We start from the raw sequence: 24,183 nt of genomic DNA, 5'->3' as shown, positions 1-24,183 counted from the left end.
GTATTATGCTAAGCAAAATAAGTCAATCAGAGAAAGACAATTATCATATTATCTCACTCATATGTGGAATTTAAGAAAACAGAGGATCATAGGGAAAGAGAAGAAAAAATAAAACAAGACGAAATCAGAGAGGGTGACAAACCATAAGAGACCCTTAATCATAGGAAACAAACTGAGGGTTCCTGGAGGGGAGGGGGCTGGGGGGATGGAGTAACTGGGTGACAGGCATTAAGGAAGGCATGTGATGTAATCAGCACTGGGTGTTATATAAGACTAATGAATCACCTGACCTCTACCTCTGAAATTAATAATACACTATATATTAATTAATTGAATTAAAAAAATAAAAATAAAGGGTTTTACACCTCCCTGGAAGGAGCCCTCCACCCTTTCTCATGTGATAGTTAGATGACAAAAACTAGATTGGTGACAGGTGCCTGGAGGGTTAATCAGATTAAAACAGAGCCAACAAGCTGCTAAAACCCCTAGACTTAGAAACTCTAGTGGCAACCCTCTCGGGTCCCCTCCCTCTTCAGGATCTCTGTGCTAAAGCTCAATAAACTTTGCTTTGCTGCCCACCACTCTTTATCTGGTCTACCTCTTCATTCTTCGTGCAGTGTGACCAAGAACTGCGAGAACTGAAGGAAAAGAAATCTTGCAACACGTCCCCTTGGACATTTCAAGCACTTCATTAAAAACATAACCTAAGCTAGTTTGGCTACTCTAAGAAATGATATGATTATGTTCTTAAGTATACATTCAGTATAAATATCAATGCAAAATTTGAAAATTAAATATCCTATTAATCCAGTATTTTATTTTATTTTATTTTAAGATTTTATTTATTTATTTGACAGAGAGAGACACAGCGAGAGAGGGAACACAAGCAGAGGGAGTGGGAGAGGGGGAAGCAGGCTTCCCTCTGAGCAGGGAGCCCAATGCGGGGCTCGATCCCCGGACCCTGGGATCATGACCTGAGCCGAAGGCAGATGATTAACGACTGAGCCACCCAGGCGCCCCTCATCCAGTATTTTAAAACAAATTCAATTTAGAGACTTAAATATTAGGGGATCACCTATCTTTAAATGTAGGTGTACTGGAGTCATTGCTTGACCTGGGTCGTTGGTTGCTTCTGTACACCAAGTAAAACATTAACTTCCTGATTTTTTGCAACAAGTAGAAGTAGAGCAGGGTACCAGCAATTTTGAGAGCAAGAACAATGAAGCTCCCTGTTTTTGTAGTAGATGCATTTACAGCAAAAGCATTTCGTGGGAATCCTGCCGCTGTTTGCCTCCTAGAAAATGTAAGTACTAGGTTTTGAAGTGCAGTATCTGAAATTCTAGATTCCTGTAGAACCAAATATTTCCTACAAAAAAAAGAAATTAGATCCACCAGTTTGTCTTTGGTTCGTGTTCTTTGTCAAATGATATCAGCAATGTTCATGCCTGCGAGTTGATTTTGACCAAACTGTATGATGAGAATGCTTGCACCCAGATACTTCAAGTCTGGAAAAAGAAAGATTTATGTAAGGAAGAACTAAAACCAATTAAAAAAAAAATACACAGAACTCTTTGCTAGCCATCAGGTTTTCATTTAGCGAGCACCAAATGTGAAGGCAAATGAAATTAGATGAGTTTTATGTGACTGAACATTGCTGATATTATATTTAACGTAAAAGATTTTAGCTGGATATCTTTAACCTTACCTATTTCAGACAATTAGAAATTCTTTTCAGGACAAGCAAAAAACATTTTGCAAGGAATTAAGTTATTAAGTAGAAGGAAGGAATTAAGCTCTAATATAGGGAGAACTGTTTCCTGAAAGTCTCATTTTTAAAAATGGCTCTTGAGGGGCATCTGGGTGGCTCAGTTTAAGTGTCTGACTTTTGATCTCAGCTCATGTCTTTTTTTTTTTTTTTCAGCTCAGGTCTTGATCTCAGGGTCATGAGTTCAAGCCCCGGTGGGGCTCCATGCTGGGCATGGAGCCTACTTAAAAAAAAAAAAAAGAAAAGAAAAGAAAAAAAAAAACAGCTTTTGATTAGGATAAGTATTAACAGAATAGTTAAATATTCATTTGTGTTGGTACCTGGCTATTAGGAAACAAGCCAAGGAGCCCTTCCACTCAGAGCAATTAGTTCAAGAGTAGATTATCTGAGAATTATTTCAGAAATACAGTAAGCAATTGATGGTTTTAAGTAAGTTTTACTAATTTGGGTAAAGTGTGTGTTGGGGACTTCAAGTGCAGTGAATGTCAAGCTGCACATGAAAATCACCCAAGGAGCTTTAAAATTCCTATGCCAGACTCTCTGGGGGTGGGAGCCAGGCAGCACTGTTTTTTAAAGTTCCCCAAGTGAGTCTAGTGTGCTCTCAAGACGGTGAATGGCTGGGGTTTTACTGAGATGGATGAATACTGTTGGTTGAGTCCTTGGTACACTTATTTTCTCCCTCAAGCAGAGCAGCAAAATGGTGATGAAGAGTCCTCGTCTCACCTTAAGAATACATTCATTACACAACCTTGCAGCTGGCATTTTCCAACCATAAAATGTGGAAAGTAATAAAGTTAATAGGCTTTATCAAGTAACACAAGAGCTTGGGAGGATTAGTGAGAGAATGATTAACAAGCAGATTCTGAATCGTGAACATTCTTTAGAAACAAGCTGGCAAACAACTTCATGTCAAGGAATTGTGGAAATGACTGAAATTGCTTGTCAAGAGTCTTAGTATATTTGTTGCATGTCTCCATGTAGTATTCTTGAAGAGTTCTGAAAATAATTTCAAGTGATTTTCATATTCAGTTTTCACCAGATGACAAGAATTAGCATTATTCTTCAACTTATTCCTTTTACTTTCAGTACACTCACTGCACACCAGAGCCTTTCTCTCTCTCTCTCTCCAAATATATTTTATATGTTGTTTATATATTTGGAAAAACTAGGATACAAAAGTTTTTTTTTTTTTTTTAAAGATTTTATTTATTTGACAGAGAGAGACACAGTGAGAGAGGGAACACAAGCAGGGGGAGTAGGAGAGGGAGAAGCAGGCTTCCCGCCGAGCAGGGAGCCCGATGCGGGGCTCGATCCCAGGACCCTAGGATCATGACCTGAGCCGAAGGCAGACGCCCAACGACTGAGCCACCCAGGCGCCCCAAAAGTTTTTTTTTTTTTTAAGATTATTTATTTATTTATTTGACAGAGAGACACAGCGAGAGAGGGACCACAAGCAGGGGGAGTGGGAGAGGGAGAAGCAGGCTTCCCAGTGAGCAGGGAGCCCGACGCGGGGCTCGATCCCAGGACCCTGAGATCATGACCTGAGCCGAAGGCAGATGCTTAACAACTGAGCCACCCAGGCGCCCCAGGATGCAAAAATTTAAGCAAAGAACTTAGCATAGTTCAAAGCGATCTGCCTCAGTAAGAATGGAAGAAAGAAAAAGAAAATAAGGAAGTCCATGATTCAGGGATACTTTCTAGAGAGTCTCCCAATTCACTTCCGAGCTTTGGATCTATGGTACCAGGCTAATTTGGTGGCCTGTCAGGGACAACTGAATAGATAATCTTTGGTGGCCTGTCAGGGACAACTGAATAGATAATCTAAAGAATAATTCACTAGTTTTCAATTCTGTGGATATGAGAATCCTGTTCTCCTGGAGGCTAATTTGGCACTTTCCCCAATTCATAATCAATAAAAATTCTAGTGGAAGGATAAAATGTGGTTTATGCCCTTGGATTCTTTTTTTTTAATTTTTTATTGTTATGTTAATAACCATACATTACATCATTAGTTTTTGATGTAGTGTTCCATGATTCATTGTTTGTGCATAACACCCAGTGCTCCATGCAGAATGTGCCCTCCTCAATACCCATCACCAGGCTAACCCATCCCCCCACCCCCCTTCCCTCTAGAACCCTCAGTTTGTTTTTCAGACTCCATCGTCTCTCATGGTTCCTCTCCCCCTCCGATTTTCCCCCCTTCATTCTTCCCCTCCTGCTATCTTCTTTTTTTTTTTTTCTGGGCACAGTGGACGCCTGAAACACCTAGAGAGAACACAAGTAAACTCAGGAAAATATCAGAGACAAATAAATGCTAAACCTTATAATGTTGCCCACAGTTCAGTAGGTGTTTAGCCTATCATTACCGTATTCTACAAATATTTATCGACATCTACCACAAGCCAGCTTTGGGGTAGGGAGAGGAAGTACAAAGATTAGTAAGTTTGTCTGCCCTTGAGGTGCTCAAAGTCTAGTGAGAGAAACAGACACGGAAACCTGATCATTATTCAATAGTTACCACAGAGGTTAAAAGATCTAATGGTACCAGGTACAATAGGGACTCAGAGAACAGAACAGTGTTGGATTTTACAGAGGAGAAACTACTTCAGATTCTAAGTGAAGGGCTTCAGAGGAATATTCTTTTTTTGTTTTGTTTTGTTTAAAATTATTTAAAAATTTGACGAGATGAGACTAATCACAAAAAAAAAACTTGGTGGGGGCGCCTGTGTGGCTCAGTTGTTAAGCGTCTGCCTTCGGCTCAGGTCATGATCCCAGGGTCCTGGGATCGAGCCCCACATCGGGCTCCCTGCTCAGTGGGAAGCCTGCTTCTCCCTCTCCCACTCCCCCTGCTTGTGTTCCCTCTCTCGCTGTCTCTCTCTGTCAAATAAATAAATAAAGTCTTAAAAAAAAAAACAAAAAACTTGGTTGTCAGACTAAAGACAGGCAATTGCACTTTGAGTTGTTTGAATACTTGAAAAAAGGACCTCCTCCTCCTCCTCCTTCTTTTTTGATAAAAGACTTCTGGAAGGAAAGGAAAGTAAAAAATTCTGGGTAGCAACATTCCAAGAGCTTCTAGGATATTATAAAGCTTGTTCTGTTTTCTTTTCTAGACAAGTCCATTTTTAAATTTTCACATGAGTAACATAACACTGTACATTAGCTGAAAATAAAAACAGATTAAGGGCTAAATGGAACATGGAACAGATATTTGAAAAAAAAATTAAAACCTTAAAAAATTGATGGTGTCCTCAAGTGCCTGAAAATCTATTTGACAGTAAAGATCATGTAGAGGCATGGAAAATATATAGAAACAATATTTAAAAAAAATATTTTTTAGGGTAGGAGGGGCAGAGGGGGAGAGAGAGAATCTTAAGCAGGCTCCATGCCCAGCACAATGCAGGGCTCAATTTCACAATCCTGAGATCGTGACCTGAGCCAAAATCAAGAGTTGGACGCTTAACCAACTGAGCCACACAAGTGCCCCTAGAAATGATATTTTAAAAAAATATTTTATTTATTTATTTGAGAGAGAGAGAGCAGGAGGGAGAGGAGAGAGAATCTGAGGCAGACTCTGCACTGAGCTCAGAGCCCGACATGGGGCTTCATCCCACGACTGTGAGATCATGACCTGAGTCGATACCAGGAGTTGGAGGCTCAACCAACTGAGCCACTAGGTGCCCCTAGAAACAGTATTTTTAAAAAGGAAATAGATATGTTACTTTGAAGGCTATATAAAAACTACAGGAACTCATGACCAACTACTTGAATAGGTCAGAGGGCTGGGGTAATGCTAAAGGGTGATATGTTGTTTACTTCTCTGTCAACCAGCTTTAATCAGTGAAAATAACAGGGGTAGGGAGCCCATCTTTATTCTTCATATTCTACAAAGCCTCAAGTTGTTTTGTTTTGCTGTTCTTGTTCTTGCTGTTGCGTGTCTGTGTTTATGTATATGTAGGTGTGTGTTTAGGGTGGGGTTTCTCAACAGCGGCGGTGTTGAGATTCTGGACGGGGTAATTCTTTGCTGTGTGCGGCTGTCACGGGCAATGTTGGCGGAATCCTTGGTCTCTGCCCACTAGATGGCAGCAATCTTCCCTTCTCCCTCCTGTCACGACAACTAAAAATTGCCTCCAGCTGAGAACCACCGTGTCAGAGGACCTTTTCTTTTCTTTTTTTTTTTTTTTTTAAGATTTTATTTATTTATTTGAGAGAGAGAATGAGATAGAGAGAGAGAGCATGAGAAGGGGGAGGGTCAGAAGGAGAAGCAGACTCCCTGCTGAGCAGGGAGCCCGATGTGGGACTCGATCCCGGGATCATGACCTGAGCCGAAGGCAGTGGCTTAACCAACTGAGCCACCCAGGCGCCCCGAGGACCTTTTCTAAAGATTTTATTTATTTACTTATTTACTCATTTATTTAAAGAGCATGAGCACGGCAAAGGGCAGAGGGAGAGAGAGAATCTTCAAGCTGACTCAGTATCGGGCGCGGAGCCTGATGTGGGGCTTGATCTCAAGACCTTGAGATGATGACCTGAGCCGAAACCAAGGGTTGGACGCTTAACCAACTGAGCCTCCGGGGCGCCCCTCAGAGGATCTTTTCTAAACACCAGTTTATTCTTGGGTTTTCCTGTTAAAATTATCCATAAGAACAACTTCGCTGTGTGCCTACTGTATACATTTGTCCCAATTCAGCTGGCATTTACTGGCTATGTACCATGTGCTGGTCGCTACGCCAGGATCAAATATAATACTCACATCTATGCATTTTTATTCTTTGAAACACTAACCCAATAATTTCCAGAGACAGCAAGGAGGATTGGCTTTGCACTTTTAGAGGAATGCCTAGTTTTAGTTCCTAAACTACTTGCTGTTCCAGTTTTCCTGGTTAAATTTAGAGAGTAACAAAAGCCTTAAAAAAAAAAAAAAAAAAAGCGTCTTTGCAGCTTGGTATGTTACGTATTTAAGGAAAACCGAGTATATAGCAACACTGTGTTCAGTTTGTGCTTTAACTCATTTGGGAAAGCTTATGATGCAGTGGCTATTTCCAAACTTGGTGCCCTTCCTTAGAGGATCCCTGGCTCTGTGTGCTTACACTGGGTCAGAGGCTCCTGGAGGTTCTAGGGGGCTTCAAAGTTATATCCCATTTTTATGCCCAGAAAAGGCATGATGAAGAGTGCAGAGAAGATTTTTCCAGGGCATTGAAGGTTTTCTCTTGCCCAGTATTTGAGGAAAAAGAGCAGTGCAAGGGAGGGGGAGATGCTGATGTGGGAATTTACTTCACTGGCTTCTAGAACATAACTCTCAGCTATGGCTATGGGAGCAATGACTTCAGGCAAGTTCAGCCAGATACTGTGCTAAAGTGCTTTTTATATGTTATCTCATTTAACCCTTACATCGACTCTAAGAGAGGGTCTTTTTTGTTTTTTTTTTTTAAACTAATCTCCATGCTGGGCTTGGACTCACAACCCTGAGATTGAGAGTCAGACGCTCAACTGACTGAGCTACTCAGGCACCCTTAAGTTTAGGTCTTATTATTATTATCATCCCCATTTTACAGATGAGAAGACAGGCAGAGGAAGGTTAAGTGGCTGACTTCAGGATCCCACCACAGGTCTGTGTGACTGCAGATCCCATGCTTTTAACCCATTGTACTTACTACCAGACTAGGTGTCCTCCCCTTTTATGTTCTCCCATGGCATCCCTTACTTTCCAGTTGGTAGCATGCGTTGCTCTTGGTGTAATTCATTCAGTGCCTGTCTTCCTCACTAGACTGCATATTCTATGAAATCTTACCCTATTCTTATTCCATGACACATGGCTTAGCACATGAGAGGCACTAAATAGCTATCTGTTTAATGAAAGTAAATCTATTAATTAAATTATGGCAAGATCTCTTTCTAAGAGTTCTAGCTGACTAACAACTACTGATCTTTTATTGTCATTGGTGAGTTGGGGTGGTGGGGTGTGCAAAGTGAGTACAAGCTTTGAGTTCTATGATGGAGCTAGAGAGACTAGGCACCCATAAGAATCATCAGGAACCACTGAACACGGCCTGCAATTTGAGTGCTGCGTTGTATGGACATAACTTCAAAATAGGAAATCCAAGTGCTTCAGAAGGAATTTTCCATTTCTTCCTGGATGATTTAGATCTTTCTATATCCAAGTGCTTTTCCTTTGCTGGGATCTATTTATAGCAGAGGGACAAATGAACAAGGACTGATAGCAGGACGGTCATGTTTAGGCTGTCATATTTCCAAGCTGCCACAAGATGGGAGTATTTTAAAACTTTGCTCTGATTTTCTGATCATTAATGTTTGTGGGCCATATGATGATGAAACCTCAGTGTCCCAATGCAGCACACTGGAACTCAGAAAAACAAACATGGCTCTGTCTTTGCTGTCGGAAATTTGACTCATGAGATTGCCAAAGGGAAATGGATATTAAAGCAAGAGAATTCACAGTTGTTGGTGTGTAACTGTTATGTGCTGCATTTGAAAATAAACAACTTTAGTGTAAAATGAAAAAAATGACTGAAACAAAAATTTAGTTTTTTGCCTGAATGCAGTCTCTTTTGTTTCTCAAGCTCCCAAAATTGAAGCAACTTTAGTCTTCTAATGATTCACCATTATCTTGGCCTTTGGTTCCAGTGTAGAAATTCGGCTGCCTGTGATGCATATTGAGGACGGCTACTATCAAACTTTCTACGGTGTCTCTGGTCCCTCAGGCAAATAGCAAGTGCGTTTTAAGTGTCCTGGGACAGAGATTAGTTACAGAAATTCAAATTGCAATTGGTACAATACACCAAGGTAGAGAGGACGGAAGAGCTGATGGCCAGTGAAGTGTGTATTCTAGCCGATGTGCAAAAAAGCCCAACTGCAAAGAAATCCATTAACAATAGACGGTGAGCTTGGCTACAATGGGGGATGCTTTAATGCTTTTTGAGACTCTTGTCCTAAAGGTGGAGGGAAGCAATAGACCAGGAAAGGAAGGACGAGGATAGGGAGTTTGGCCAGATCACAGGAAGGACTAGCAAGCACTGCAGGTTCCTGCAGCCACAGCGGCAAATCCAGAAAGACCAACACAGGCTTTTATTTATCAGCCCTTCAATCACCACCGAGGCCTGTGATTGCACACTCTGCAGGAGGGACTTAATTGGCTCCCAGCTTCTCTCAGGTGTTGTATGCCCAGGCACGTGGGCCAGGTTCCACACAGAACATTCAGTGAGCCGAGAGAAGTGCTTCTTAACATTGTTGCCCTGTTGGCTGGGATGCCCAGCAGATCCCAGCCCCTCTACTCAGGGGGGACGACTCACTCCCCGGGCCCACAGGTGTGGCAGATGTTCATGCCGCTTCATTCCTACCATCCTGGTTCTCCTTACCTCCGCTCACAGAATCCTAGCGTGTCAAAGATCTAACAGAAGGAGAACAGAAGCGAGGTCAAATGACTTGCCCAAGAAGCAACCTCAACTCAAAGCTCTCTGCCCACATTTTCCTGTCCAACTCAGCCAAATATGCTCTTTTTCTAAGTCCACCTCACAGCTTCATCTTTAAAGTCCTAGAGTATTTATTGTCAAATCTATGTGTCTCAATTACATACTCTCTGGTGTTGCTCACTGGTACTTTCTGATTCCCTGCAAGATGCTAAGCCCCTTGAACACGGGGTCGTATCATAACCACCAGGGCTTCTAAACTTTAATGTGCACATGGATCACCTAGAAGTCTAGTAAAAAAAAAGGAAATTCTAAATCAGAAGGTCTGGGGTGGGGCCTGAGACCCTGCTTTTCTAAGGCGTTCCTTCCGTAGTGGTGTTCTACTTAGCACAGCACTTGGTAGCTGACTGCTGCTTTCCTTTAGAAACGCTGCAGGAATCCGTCTTATCTGATAGACATTGGTTTTCCTGTCTGCAGTGTGTTCAAGGGGTAATAAGAGTTTGTCTTTGTTATGGGGAGGCAGAGTGGTGTGGCTGCTTAAAACATGGGTTTTGAGCCACTCGAAGTAAAAGCTAATATTTACCAAGTACTTGCTTTGTGTTAGGCACTGTGATGAGCACTTTATATGCATTATTGGATTTAATCTTTTGAAAGAAAAATGCTAAGTAAAACACAAAACCATTGTGTTATGTTTGGGCTTTCAGACAGTAAATATCAGTTGCTTAAGTCATTTCTCTCTCTCTAGGACTCCACATCGTCTATAGATTTTGAAGACAGTGCCCTTTTAAGAAAAGCTTAGTAAGTCCGCTAGGATTTTTATATCAGCTGATAGTTTATTTATTTAAAGATTTTTATTTATTTAAAGATTTTTATTTATTTGACGAGAGAGACAGAGTGAGAGAGGGAACACAAGCAGGGGGAGTGGGAGAGGGAGAAGCAGGCTCCCCACTGAGCAGGGAGCTTAACGACTGAGCCACCCAGGCGCCCCTCAGCTGATAGTTTAAAAATCATGACTGATTTGTCACAATAACCAGCGTTTTGTGCCTTATATGAATATGTGGAAAGTGTTTCAAAAGAATTTGAATCAACTGAAAGATAATGGGTGTTTAACTTGCATAAGTCAGTTAAGTGAATTATGAATTTATTAGTATAAAGTTATAAATCTTATTTCTGGGTTTCAGGGGCTCAAGAATACTAAACTTGGCCAAAGCAAAAAGGCATTTGTCTTGAGACTTCTTTAGAATTCAAAATATAACTAGCGAGTATTTGTTGATTAAAAATTTGATTTTCGGGGCACCTGGGTGGCTCAGTCGTTAAGCGTCTGCCTTCGGCTCAGGTCATGATCCCAGGGTCCTGGGATCGAGCCCCGCATCGGGCTCTCTGCTCAGTGGGGAGTCTGCTTCTCCCTCTCCCACTCCCCCTGCTTGTGTTCCTGCTCTCGCTGTCTCTGTCAAATGAATAAATAAAATATTAAAAAAAAAAAAAAATTTGATTTTCATTCTCTAAAGGAAAACTCATATTTCTGACCCATTTTTTTTTCTTGAGTTAAGAGGAATGTGTGTGCATGTATATATATGTATTTGTGTGTCTCCACAGGAACTCTTTCACCTAAGTACTATTGTCCTCATTTTAAAGGTGTGGAAACTGGAGCTCCATGAGATTAAATGACTTGCCCACTCTTGCACTGCTACTAGGACCTGACCCAGGATACAAATTCACATTATTTTCTTAACCATTTATTTTGAGAAATTAAGAACTACAGAAAAATTTCAAGAATGGTACAATGAACATCCTATACCTTTCCTCTAGATTCACTGGTTGTTACCATTTACAAAGCCCACATTCTTAACCACTCTACCATTTATTTGGCATATTGTGACCTTAGGATATTACACAACCTCTCTGTGATTGATTTCTTTATATGCAAGCGGATAAAAATATCTATATTGAGAGTTTTATTTTTTTTTAAAGATTTTATTTATTTATTTATTTATTTATTTACTTATTAGAGAGTGAGCGAGAGAGAAACAGCATGAGAGGGGAGAGGGTCAGGGGGAGAAACAGGCTCCCCGCTGAGCAGGGAGCCCAATGCGGGACTCAATCCCAGGACCCTGGGATCATGACCTGAGCTGAAGGCAGTCGCTTAACCAACTGAGCCACCCAGGCACCCTATATTGAGAGTTTTAAAGATGAAGATGAAGTGGGGTACCTGGCTGGCTCAGTCGGTAGAGCATGTCACTCTAGATCTCAGGGTAGTGAGTTCAAGCCCCATGATGGGCATAGAGCTTACACATACAAAACAAGTAAAAATGAAGATGTAGTGAATAATGTATTCTCCCAGCAAATGTTTATTGAGCTCCTACCATTCTGGGATGAATACAAGGTATAAGTCAGAAAAAAGCAAGATAGTACATTGTATGCCCTCATAAACTCAGATGTTGGGGGACAGACAGTGTAGGGACACAGTGGGTAAATTCAGGTGGTCTAAGCACTGGGAGGAGACAAAGCCTTTAGACAGAGCAGCTGGAAGGCTTCCTGGTGGAGGTGACCTCTAGCCTGAGGCTTGACTCATAAAAGGGAGTGAACCGTGTATAGATGGGAGCAGAATGGGCCAGCCAACCTAGAGTGGATGCTGAAGATCTTTTTATTCCACAAAAAAGGGAGATTGTGGAGTTTCCCTTTGTGGAGATTGTTTAGAAGAGAACATATGCTCTCAGGTAGACGAGATAATAATCTGATAAAAGATAGGGCTGGCCGGTAGGTTTTTCAGAGTCTGTTCTAGCTTTGTGCATCTACAGCTCTTCATGGAGAGCTACAAGCATAGAGTTCTGAGAAACAATCTTTGTAAAAGTGTCTTGACTTCCTTGTCAATTATTTCCTTTGAGGCATGTAACTTTTAATATTAATAAGCTGTGTTATTAACTAATGGCAGTTGCTGTCCAAGGAAGTCTGATTTGTGTTTCTGGAGTCTCAGTGAACTTTTGTTTCTAATTTAGAAATTGGATGAAGACATGCATCAAAAAATTGCAAGAGAAATGAACCTCTCTGAAACTGCTTTTATCCGAAAACTGCACCCCACTGACAACTTTACACAAAGTAAATATGCTTTTTTTTTTTTTTTAAGCCATTCTTGGACGGTACCAGAAACTGCTTTTCCAGTGGGGGAATGATATTTCAGAGAGATTTGCATGCAGACAGGAGAGAAGGTGGGGAGATTCTGATTTGGTTTTCAGTTCGTCTGGGGAGAGCAGATGTTGAGTAATTCGAATGTTTCAGCTCCAGATCTGGCACCGGGGAGCCCTAGGATGCTGGCCTAGACTTCACTCTTCCTTCACAATGCATTTCAGCTATTAATCATGCTAGGGAAATATTGAGAAAAGAATAAGAAAATGAAAAGTTTGTGACCCACTTGTATGGGAGTGATCTCGTCTCTCGTTGGCTTTTCCTCCTCTGAAGGTTCCTGCTTTGGATTGAGGTGGTTTACGCCGGCGAGTGAGGTTCCCCTCTGCGGCCACGCTACCCTGGCTTCCGCGGCTGTGCTGTTTGACAAGATAAGTAATGTGATTTTCTTTTATGAACCTGTCACTGAGCAAATAGCAAGTATTTTTTAAAATTCTCACTCTTTGTGATGAATCAAAGTCCCTGCTATCAAGACATTACAGAGTCTATTCATGTCATTCATGATGCTGAAACAAATACAGCCCCCTGAAACTTTGGCCTTTCTGACTATGTGCCAGGCCTGTTGGAAAGCTCTGGTCGTTGCTCCCTAGAATGCCATTTTATTCTGAACGGGAGCTCTCTGGTCTCTGACCAACCCAGGAGGGGAGCTTGCAAGACACAATAGGCGTCTCACATGATGTGGCATCGGGGAACCATAAGTCACATTTTGCTCCAAATATGTCCCCACCCACACTGAGATTCATTTCACAAGAGCTGCTTCTTCTTCTTCTTCTTCTTTTTTTTTTTTTAAAGTAAACTCTACGCTCAACATGGGGCTTGAACTCACGACCCCAGGATCAAGAGTCACATGCTCTATGGACTAAGCCAGCCAAATGCCCCTCACAAGAGCTTCTTTACTTTGAAGTTTAAAGATTCATGAGCCATGGCTATATACATTTCCCTTGTGAAGAGAGGATGCTGCACCTCAGTCCTACCAGTTTTCATCTTCGCTACATTTAGCATAATAAAGATCAGGGCTCTGTGGCAATGAGGCAGAGGAGAGATGCCCAGAAATGCCCTAAAAGTGGAGACGGAAGCAGCCATGAATAGGTGTAGACTACAAACAGAAAGTTAAGCAAGGAAATATACAGGATGATACGACAGAGTGTAAGAGTGTAAGGGAGAGCGGCATTGGAAAAGGAGGTTCTCTGGGGAGTTACTTAGATGGGGAGGGTACGGGGAGGTGTTACAGGGCAAGTTCCCCTGGGAAGCACATTGCACGCTGGGAGAATTGTGGGCAGTATTCTTGGAGTCAATATTGGCAGGGAGAAAAGAAAGCAGAATAGAACAGAGGGACACGTTGAACTGCGAAGTGGTAGCAACAAAGAAAGGCGCAGGCCAAAGCCACAGGGAGATCTGAAACTGCAACGATCCTTCAAGTAGTATAGTTCCAAATAGAAACAAAGGTGCAGGCCTTTATACCCTCCATTGATCAGCCTCCGATGCCCAGAAAAGCAGCCTGACTTTGGGTAAAGTAGCTCTACTCACCCAAGGGCGATTCGCAGAGTGGGACTCAGCTGAGAGCAGTCAGTCACCAACACCCCTGGCAGCTGGGGCAGGGCCTTCAGGCTGCGCCTGAGAGCAGGTGCCTCCTTAGATGCAGGCCTCTGTATTTCCTTGCCTCGCTAGTCCTGGCCTTCAGAGGGGAAGGTTGAGATGCTGGACCGCAGCATCCACTAGAGAAGGGGACCGTCAGGCTGAAGAATATCAAGCCATGTGTGCAAAGAATTCGAGTGGGAGGAGGAGTATTTGGGCAGAGGGAGCAGCAGCAAATGCAAAGCTCCTGAGGAGTAGTCTGTATACCTGGAGAGGCTGGAGTTTCCCTGGGGTGGGGGGGGGGGGTGACCGGCAGGAGATAACATTGAGGCCCCTCTATAATGTAATCCATGATATGTCTTAACAAGATAATTTTGGTTTCTGTGGATAGGGGACAAGAATGAGGGCAGGCAAATACCCTGAAATATTGCTTAGGAACTCAGTCTTGAAAAAAGATTTTACTGAAGTTGGATTGAGTGCCTTTTGAAAACCCCACATTGTTTGGTGTGGGGCAGAGATTTGGAATAATAGCCTTCAGATCGATCCCCCACAGGGTGGTCTTAAGGTTTGATAAGATAAAATATGAAAAAATGAAAAATTGCAAATAATGATGTCTTCCACCATTTATAATGAGAACAATTAAACTTTGGGCTCTGGAGTATACATTTTATATTCAGTGAAAGTTAATCAACAATGCCAAATTTCCTTACCTTTTAGATATGGTTAAGTTTTACAGAAATATTAAGGGGGGAAAAAGAATTAGGTCACAGATCTTTGTTTTCACTGAAAATGTTACCCACACTGAGGTCAGATAAGTGGTCCAAGTTGTATCAGTAACATGAAGGGCTAGTATACCAGCATTTGCGGTCCAATTTTTAAATAAAAATTTTATGTGTAGCTTGGTTTATTTAGGGTAAGCTTGATTTGTTTCTAGTAGACTGTCATTCATAATTTGTATATTCTATTTGTCATCCCCTTGGCATATTTTAGACTGGTATTGTTTGTAACAATCTAGTATTATAGGTGGATATTTAAAATCTGCATTAGAAAACACTGTTTCATCCCTATGAGGTAGGTTTAATTATTACCCCATTTTACTGATGAGGAAATTGAGGCTTAAGGAGGTTAAATGATTTGCTTAAGGGCACAGTTAGTCAGCATAAAGGAGCTGGCCTTTGAAGCCTTGCAGTATGATGTCAAGTCCAACCAGTTTTGTTCTTGGTTCTCAAGTGAGAAGCTGGTGGGGGCTATCTCTACTCTGGACCCCAGTAACCCAAACCTGAACCCCTCCTTTCAGGAAAAGCCAGGGAATCTAAGACAATGCAGTAGTGATCAAAACAGATGTGCAAATATATAACAAAGTTTATTTTCCTATTTCTTGATTTCCTTTCAGAGAGTTTTCTGATTGACAAAGTAAGACTTTTTTTTTTTTTTGCCAGAAAACGTGAATAACACTCTAACCTTTGTCACTCTGAGTGGGGAACTGAAGGCCAGAAGAGCAGAGGACAGTATTATCCTGGATCTACCTGTTTATCCTGCCCACCCCCAGGTCAGCTCTTTCTAACTATTGCCATGAACCGTATTAACTGACAGCTTGCGTGCCTTACAGTGGTCTTGTCTTTTTCCCCACCTAGGACTTCCATGAAGTGGAGGACTTGATAAAGGTTGGTGAAAAGAATTAAACCTAAGCTCGTGTGATTTGGTCATTTATTGTTTGAACACAAAGGTTCAGTACCATTTGGGGGCACCCGGGTGGCTCAGTCAGTTAAGCATCTGCCTTCGGCTCAGGTCATGATCCCAGGGTGCTGGATCAAGCCTGGGTTGGGCTCCCTGCTCAGCAAGGAGTCTGCTTCTCCCTCCCCCTATGCCCCTCCCCCTGCTTGTGCTTTCTTTCTTGCTTGCTCTCTTTCTCTCAAGTAAATAAATAAAATCTTAAAAAAAAAAAAAAGATTCATGGCACCTGGGTGGCTCAGTCGGTTAAGCGTCTGCCTTCAGCTCAGGTCGTGATCCCAGGGTCCTGGGATTGAGCCCCGCATCTCCCTCTGCCTCTTTCTCTCTCTCTCTGTCTCTCATGAATAAATAAATAAAATCTTAAAAAAAAAAAGATTCAGTACCATACGACCCCCAAAGATAGGCCTTCTATCAGTATAAGCGTTCCAGCCTAAGCTTGGATGAAAAGTGCATGGTGCATTTGAGGTGTGAATTTTAATGTTGAATCTATTTGGTGAGAAGCTTGAGCAGTCGTCCCTGGCTCTTCATTGCCAGATTAGCCTCCATGAAGGAAGGGGGAGGAGAGACTGCTGTGTGGTGGGCCGAGCGTGAAAGCAATGGAAACTGCTGGGCAGGGCGACCTGGATTTCTGTGGTGGAGAATGAGGCTGAGGTGAGGGGCTGTGCTTTGATGGAGGAGGACAGGAAAGCTCGGGCAACTTGATAGAGAAGGCGAGATTCATAGCCTGGCTTCCTCAAGAGGTCTAGGAAGGGGTGGGCCTTCATGAGAATAACAACGATCATGCTAATGAACATTTTTGAGAGTTGCCCCTGGGCAGTACCAGGTGCTAAGCTTTTCACATGCATTATCTCACTTAATACTGTCACTGGGTGAGGTAGGCACTACAATCGTTCTATGGGGATTCCAAGGGGCCCGAGCAGCCCTGCATGACCCGGTTCTTAGTCTGTAGAGAAGGAAGGGCCCCATCAGGATCAGGGCAAGGGCTGCAGTGAGAAAACCAATTCTCACTAAATGGTCTACCCTGGGTACCGCTGGGGTGTTTCTCAGTGAATGTTCAACTACAGCATTTATAATCTCTTTAGTGTCTTGCATTATCTATGTTTTTCAAAGAGTAGAAGCAAGCATTACAGATTCTGATTTTACACTCAGCTTGGGTTTTGGAAGACAAGCCAACATTCATAAATGAACTGCTTTAAGCAAGTTGACAAGAAAATGGACAATATTCACAGTACAGACCTTGTTCATGGTAGAAAGAACCTAATGCGGTGTCTCTAAGCCTCAGGGTCAGCATTTGTAAAGTGGGGATGATAAAGGGTTATGTATCTTGAGTATTGTTGTTTTGTGTTCCTAGAAACTGGTCATAAGATTCTCAGCTGAGAATTAGACTTTCAAATTGACATCAGAATTCATGCAGAGGAGGGCTGAATGACCCCTTGGAGAAGCTGAAAGGCCCAAGAACAGACAGGCTCTGGCTGCAAGAGTTTCCATTTCCAGAGGGAGGGACATTGTTCAGCTGTGGTCGCTGGGGTAGACAGCCGAGGCACCACCCAAAGCGGAGGGAGTCTTGGCTTTGGGACCCGGAGCATCTCAGTCCCTAAAGAAGATTAGAGAACCTGAAGCAACCTAATGATAGCCAGACAACTACCATGTAATTCTCACCTGCTCTGCCTACAGCCAGTGGGGGTGCCAAAGGGTGACTTGGAGGGGCTTCCCCCACTCATCATCCCCCTCAGCACTCCAAGTCAACAAGCAAACAGACAAACAAGTGAGCAAGATTATGTGCAGTCTCAGGTAAAGGGTGAATCCAGGAATCTTTAGAAAATGTTGCTACATTACTGATTTGCAGCATACAATCTAAGTGAAAACAGTGCTTGCCACGCAGAGCAGCATTAAGATGTGTTCTAGTCCCCAGTTCCATTCAAACTGCTGGCCCTGGGTCCTTGCCATGTAGAATCTTCTAGTTACTGCTGCTGCGACTCCACATATATTATTTCATTTAATCCTCACAACAATGCTAAGAGGTGGGCCTGAGGCCCCCATTGCTACAGACAGTAGACAGTAGTGATTCAGAGCTTTGACTCCAGGGCCCCTCAGACCTGGGTCAAGGTGTGTGTGTGTGTGTCTGTCCCTGTCCCTGGGCCTAAGTCTTGCTCCTTATTTGTGAGGAAAATGCCCATTTGAAGGATTAGCGTGTTGAGGCACATAGTAATACTTGTGAACAATGCTTGTCTTCGGCTCTTAGAGGGTGAGCTCAACCCCCTTAAGGGTCTCTGGTCTCCAGAAAACTGGCCTTCCTTGGGCAACACCTTGAGTCCTGAAACTGAACTAAAACTCTTGGGATTGGGGACATTGGGTATGCCTGGCACACAGGAGATGCTCATGAGAGGCTGTTCCCCATATAGAAGATCAATGATTTGACCCAGGGCGCACTCCTGAGGAGTTTTTGGTCTGTCTCCACAGACTGCCATAGGTGATACCCTAGTCCAAGACATCCGCTATTCTCCAGATACCCGAAAGCTCCTTGTCCGGCTCAGTGATACTTACAAGAGGTAAACAAGATTTTTGGCTTCGGCAGCACTTTGGGGAGGGCTGAGAACCCAGATTTATAGCCCTGGCTTTGTCTGGCCGTGCTAGGTCCAGTCAAACCATGATTTATGCAGTCAGAGAGTTTTGTTCCTAGGGAGGAAGATATTCTACTTGTTCTCTCCTCCCCTCCTGCTGAGCCCTTTGGGCAAAAGCTGCACCCTCGCTTGCTCTACAGAGTCTGTGTAGTGGTCTGTGAGATGGGTTTGTCCTAATCCATCCCATTCATGAACCAGGTCATTCCTGGAGAACCTGAAGGTGAACACACAGGATCTGCCGCAAGTGGAAAACACAGGGAAGGTGAAAGGACTCATTCTCACCCTTAAAGGAGAGCCTGGAGGGCAGACCCAAGCGTTTGATTTTTACTCCAGATATTTTGCACCGTGGGTTGGTGTGGCTGAAGACCCTGTAACAGGTACTTTTTGACTTGGGTCCTGGGGAGGGTTCAACAGTGGAGGAAAGTAACAAATAACTCTTTAAGTGCCCTTCACACGACCTTTCAGGTTGTTTGGGTTTTGAGCTGTTTTTGTTTCCCTATCTTCCCCTCCCCATTCTTTCACTGAATTCTCGAGTGAAAACTACAGAATTAAGGAGACAGTATATATAGCAGGGTTAAACCTTCACGTCCGACAGCCTGGGTTTTCGTCCTAGCTGCCGAGCTGTTGACCTTGGGCAAATGACTTAACTTTTTTTAAAGTTTCTATTCCCCTTGTTGTGATGAGCCCTGGGTGTTACATGTAAGGGATGAATCACTGAATTCTACTCCTGAAACCAATATTACACTATATGTTAACTAACTAGAATTTAAGTAAAAAATAAAAAAATAAAAAAAACAAAGTTTATATTCCCTCCTCTATAGAGTATGAGTAATATTTCATAAGGTTATGTAAAAACAATGCATGGTAAATGCTTACCACAGTGCCTGGCACATGATAAGCACCCAATAACTCTTAGCTATTTTAATAATAATGACAGAACTGGTTCCCTGAACCAACGCTTCCAGATCTGCCATTTGCAAAATTCAGGGGCCAATTTCCACTATAGTCACAAAGCCTTTTGTTTTTTTTAGTGACCAGCCTGTGTGATCATTGGCACCTAAATAAGATTTATTTTTTGAAGGATAAATTCCTGGGTCGTAGGTGGGAGATACAGACAGGAATAGCTTTCCCAGACCTGCCCCCAAAGTGGGTGGGATGGGTTTGGGAACATAGGTATTCAAGATCTACCAACCAGAAGCAGAGGGATGAAATCAAAGACGGGCAAGAATGTGAAGCTTCCTCCTTTCATCCTCTTAGAGAAGAGTGGGCTGAGCAGAAAAGGGGGGGATGCTTGATGAAGGAGGTTGGCGGATGGGATGGTGGTCAGGGCAGAAGGAGGCTGGGAAGAACCTCTGAGGCTCCTGCTCTGAACAGAAGACAGAGACTGGGATTGTTTCAGGACTTTGACCTAGTTACTCTCTGAGAAACAAAACATGAAATTCAAAGCTCAGCAAAGCATTTTCTTAAAGACTCAGGAAAATGCCCAATGACATCCAAACAGTACAGCTTGACCCTCCCCCATGGAAAAGAAGTTTTGAGTGGATTTACATATGCTTCACAAAGATTTTAACTGCTACAGAGAGAAAGTGTTTTCCCCTGTAATAATGCTTTTCTAAAGTGGGAAGGTCTTTGGACAGTGGTGATCAACCATCTCAGCTTGCTTGAGACTGAAGGATTCCCCAGCATACAGGACCTTTGGTGCTAAAACCAGGACAGTCTTGGGCGAACTGGGATGACTGGTCATCCTAGGTGGACCTCCCATAATATTTAGTAAGTTTTCCTGAAGAAAACCCATCCTTTTCTCCCAGTTATGACTTTACATTTTGTTTCTTCATTTTAATATCTATTCACTGATCTAAAACTAGGGCACAATCAAGTGAAAAAAAAATGCCTCACTAAAATAAAGTTCTTTTGGCACTAAAAGCCTAAAAATGTTGGGTTGGTGGAAAATTGAACCTTTTGTCAGAGTTCCCAGTTTTCCTTGCATGTTCATCGTTGGAGGAAGGAGATATTTCCCTTGAAAGATTAGAGAAAGATTTAGGTGAAGCACTTGATCTTCCTACCATGGCCTGACAATGAACTGATAGACAGGACAAGAATTAAAAACTGCAGTTTAACTAATTCAAAAAGATATGTGCACCTCTATGTTTATTGCATTATGTACCATAGCCAAGATATGGAAGCATTATGTACCATAGCCAAGATATGGAAGCATTATGTACCATAGCCAAGATATGGAAGCATTATGTACCATAGCCAAGATATGGAAGCAACCCAAATGTCCATCGATAGATGAATGGATAAAGAAGATGTGATGTGTGTATATACACATACCTACACACACACTAGAATATTATGCAGCCATAAAAAAGAATGAGATTTTTGCGATTTGCAACAACATGGATGGACCTAGAGGTATTATGCTAAGTGAAATATGTCAGACTGAGAAAGACAAATACCATATGATTTCACTCATGTGTGGAATCTAAAAAGCAAAACAAATAAACAAAAAGCAGAATCAGACCTATAAATACAGAGAACAAACTGATGGTTCCCAGAGGGAAAGGGGTTAGGGGGATGGGTGAAAAGGGTGAAGGGGAGTGGCAGGTACAGGCTTCCAGTCATGGAATGAATAAGCCACAAGAATAAGAGGCACAGCGCAGGGAATACAGTCGACGATATTGTAATAGCATTGTATGGTGACGGATGGTAGCTACACTCGTGGAGAGTATAGGATAACATACAGAGAAGTTTAATCACTATGTTGTACACCTGAAACTAAGGTGACATTGTGTGTCAACTAGACTCAAATTAAAACATTAGAAAAAAAAGACCCTGCAGTTTAATTCGGCCTGCAGAAAGTATAAAACATAGCAGATACATTATTTGGAGGAACTTATCCATAAACTCTGTGTCTTCCTTTCTATGTCCATTCATAATTCCACACTCTGCTGTGGCCCTGGCCAACATCATGATCAAGTCATTTAAGGTTTAGTCAAACCAGATAGTTGGTTGTAATTGCTTATAAATTTACCACAATGCCACCCCTGTTTTTGTATCATAACTTTTCACTTCTTTTAAGGGTCTGCACATGCTGTTCTCAGCAGCTACTGGTCCCAGCAACTGGGGAAGAAAGACATGCATGGTAGGATAGTTTTTTTTTTTATTTTTAAAAAAATTTTCTAACTTTAAGCTAGCATTCCTTCTCATATGATATGTACTATTGATTTGAAGATGTAATAAAATGTCATGTATCACCCATATGAAAATGAAATGTTTTATATTGCTTCACTCTGAATCCTCTACTCAGAATATCTTCCACCCCTGTCCCCCCCAAAACACAGACACACTTCTAATACAGTAAGTGCCTAAGTATTGTTTGTTGAATAAAATTAACTGGCTGTATAACTTTGGCCCAGTGAGGTTATTTAGAATGTCACAAGTTGAGATGGGATGATCGCCAAAGTTCCTTATTGCCATTGCTAGTCACGGGATTGAATCAAACAAATTGCTTTTGAACCAAGTCCCCTAATGACTTTGGGGGGTGGAGAGGAAATAGATTGCAGCCAATAGAGGCTACACAGTTCCAATAGTCAAAGTAGGAATCTGACCCTCCGGGATGGGAGGTCTTACCTAGTGGGAGGGTCAGGCCTCTGTGACTCTGATTTGGGGATAGCAGGTTGGCTGGTCTTTCTTTGGTGAGCCTAATTTCTCCCTTATGCCCCGAACTCCAGGAAGGTGGAGACTGGTCGGTTGCTTGATAAGCACAATGAGTAAACAAGCTCCCTTTGTCCTCTTCAGACCTGGAAAGATGGGGCTCTCTCAGGAGGGCCAAGATCACCCCTCTTTATCTTTTTAAACTTCTAGTCCGTGCCTCTGTCTTATCACAGGTCCTCACTTACTCCCAGACAGAAGCGGGAAGGAAGCTATGCGTGGGGTGTGTCCGGGACATTACGGGAAGGGACAGAGGAAATGACTGAGGAAGAGAAGATGTGGAGCTGTGTGTTTTGTGGCTCAAATTGCGTTTGTGGTCCCTCGGTCCTCAGAACAGGGCAGGCTGAGCAGTGCTACGGACAGAGGAAGGAATTTATTCTTTCCACTGAGCTGGGAGGGTTCTGGAGCTTGTAAGAAGAGAGAGGTCTTCCACTATGTTCTGTGAATTAGAAAGGGTGAAGACGAACAATATTAACTCGTGACTTGTTTTATGTTTTCTTTAGCCTTTCAGTGTTCCCACCGAGGAGGAGAGCTGGAGATTTCTCTGCGTCCTGATGGGCGGGTTGACATCAGGGGCAGCACTGCTGTTGTTCTAGAGGGCACGCTGACAGCCTAGAGGTGGCTGTGGTTCGATGCTGTGATTTTGAATGACTAAGTGTTTTCTGCACAAAAAGAAATGGAAGCGGCTGCCTTTACCAAACTTGCACAGCAGTTCACTTCATCCTCACGTTAGAAATAGAAAAATGAAGACATATTAATGGAAATTTCATCATGCTTCCTGACTAATTAATTAATGGAGTTTTGGCTTTGCCCGCGAGTGTATTTGACATAGAAGTAACCAGTAACAAAGAATGATGTTGTCACCTTCAATTATGACTACCAATCACAGAATGAGGAGTACATTTATGAGGAGTAAGATCAAACCATTTAAACTTAGGCGTGAGTATCTGATAGACAATTTTGTAGCCGTTAAAAAGACGCAATAACTATGTGGAAATATTGAAAAGTATCTCATGACACAATACTAAGAAAGGGAATTACAGTGGACTACAAAATGTTAGCAATGTTATATCTATGGACAATATGAATATATATATGGACAAAGATGGGTCATGAAGATAGAAAGGTGACAACTGTTCATGTGTGTGTGTGGGGGGGTAAGATTGGGAGTCATTTTAAGGCACCTAAAAAATTATTTCCCTTACTGGAACACACTCATGTTCAATAACTAAAAAATTAGGACATATAACAGAATAACCCAAAAACCCACATATTTCAAAAAATGTATATGTATTACTGTGGTGATAAAATTAAACTCTAAAAGCAATATAATATCTTTATCTTGATGTATAGTTTTAGAGTGTAACTTAAAAAGCATTCTTCTCTTACCTTAATAAAATTGGTTCTAACATATTTTCAATTCAGTTAAATCTGTAATGTTGAATACCTATAGTTGACTTTGGGATGGGGACTTTTTCAAGTCATTAACAGTGTTTGTTTAAGGTGATCTCATTGATGGCAATTCCCAGCCATATCAAAAACTGCAAGCTAATCAGTTAGAAATGCCCGTAGTGTCCCAATTTTTGTCACCTTACTGCTACCACGCTTTCTATTTTTATTTTTTTGCTAAGGCATGTGACAGTGAATTTATTCTAGCAGTAATCTTGTGTTTCCCCTAATATGCAATGAAGTAAACAATTCACTGGCTTCAGGGCTTTAGCTTAATGAGTAACCAATGACCTGCCACATAGCTCACCCCTTCTCCCAACTCATCAGTGGGTTACACCACGGGTAAGAATCACTGGAGGGTTTTCACAAAGTGCAAAGTTTTCTCCACCTTGAACTGAACTGTATGAATGATTTTATATAAATGCATAGTTGTAAGGGTCTGAATTTTATCTCCCCAATGTATGCTAAGTTCTTTTCAAAAATTATTTATTTTTAAAATTCCAGTATAATTAATATACAGTGTTATATTAGTTTCAGGTGTGCAATATAGTGATTCAACAATTCTATATACCCAGGGCTCATCACGATAAGCATACTCTTAATTTCCTTCTAAGTTCTTAATAGATATTTTTGGGATACAAGTCCCTGAGGTGATTCTGAATTCTTTTTGCATGAAAGTTGCTATTTCAAACATCTGAGTTGACTTTTCATCCTGTATTTTTAA

General features: G+C 42.1%; 1 protein-coding gene across 1 annotated transcript; it reads left to right on the top strand.

Annotated features, from left to right (window-relative positions):
- Nucleotides 1–1,219: 1,219 nt before the first annotated feature.
- Nucleotides 1,220–22,626, top strand: PBLD (phenazine biosynthesis like protein domain containing). Its single transcript, XM_032423892.1, has 9 exons — nt 1,220–1,303; nt 12,186–12,285; nt 12,646–12,744; nt 15,384–15,493; nt 15,579–15,608; nt 18,136–18,224; nt 18,495–18,673; nt 21,379–21,441; nt 22,514–22,626. The coding sequence occupies exons 1-9, from the start codon at nt 1,220–1,222 to the stop codon at nt 22,624–22,626; spliced, it is 867 nt and encodes a 288-aa protein (XP_032279783.1).
- Nucleotides 22,627–24,183: the final 1,557 nt, after the last annotated feature.

The sequence above is a fragment of the Phoca vitulina genome, unplaced genomic scaffold, assembly GCF_004348235.1.
Source record: "Phoca vitulina isolate PV1807 unplaced genomic scaffold, GSC_HSeal_1.0 scaffold29, whole genome shotgun sequence".
Taxonomy (NCBI): Eukaryota; Metazoa; Chordata; class Mammalia; order Carnivora; family Phocidae; genus Phoca; species Phoca vitulina.
Note: the sequence above shows the minus strand (reverse complement) of the source record. Positions and strands in the feature narration are given on the sequence as shown.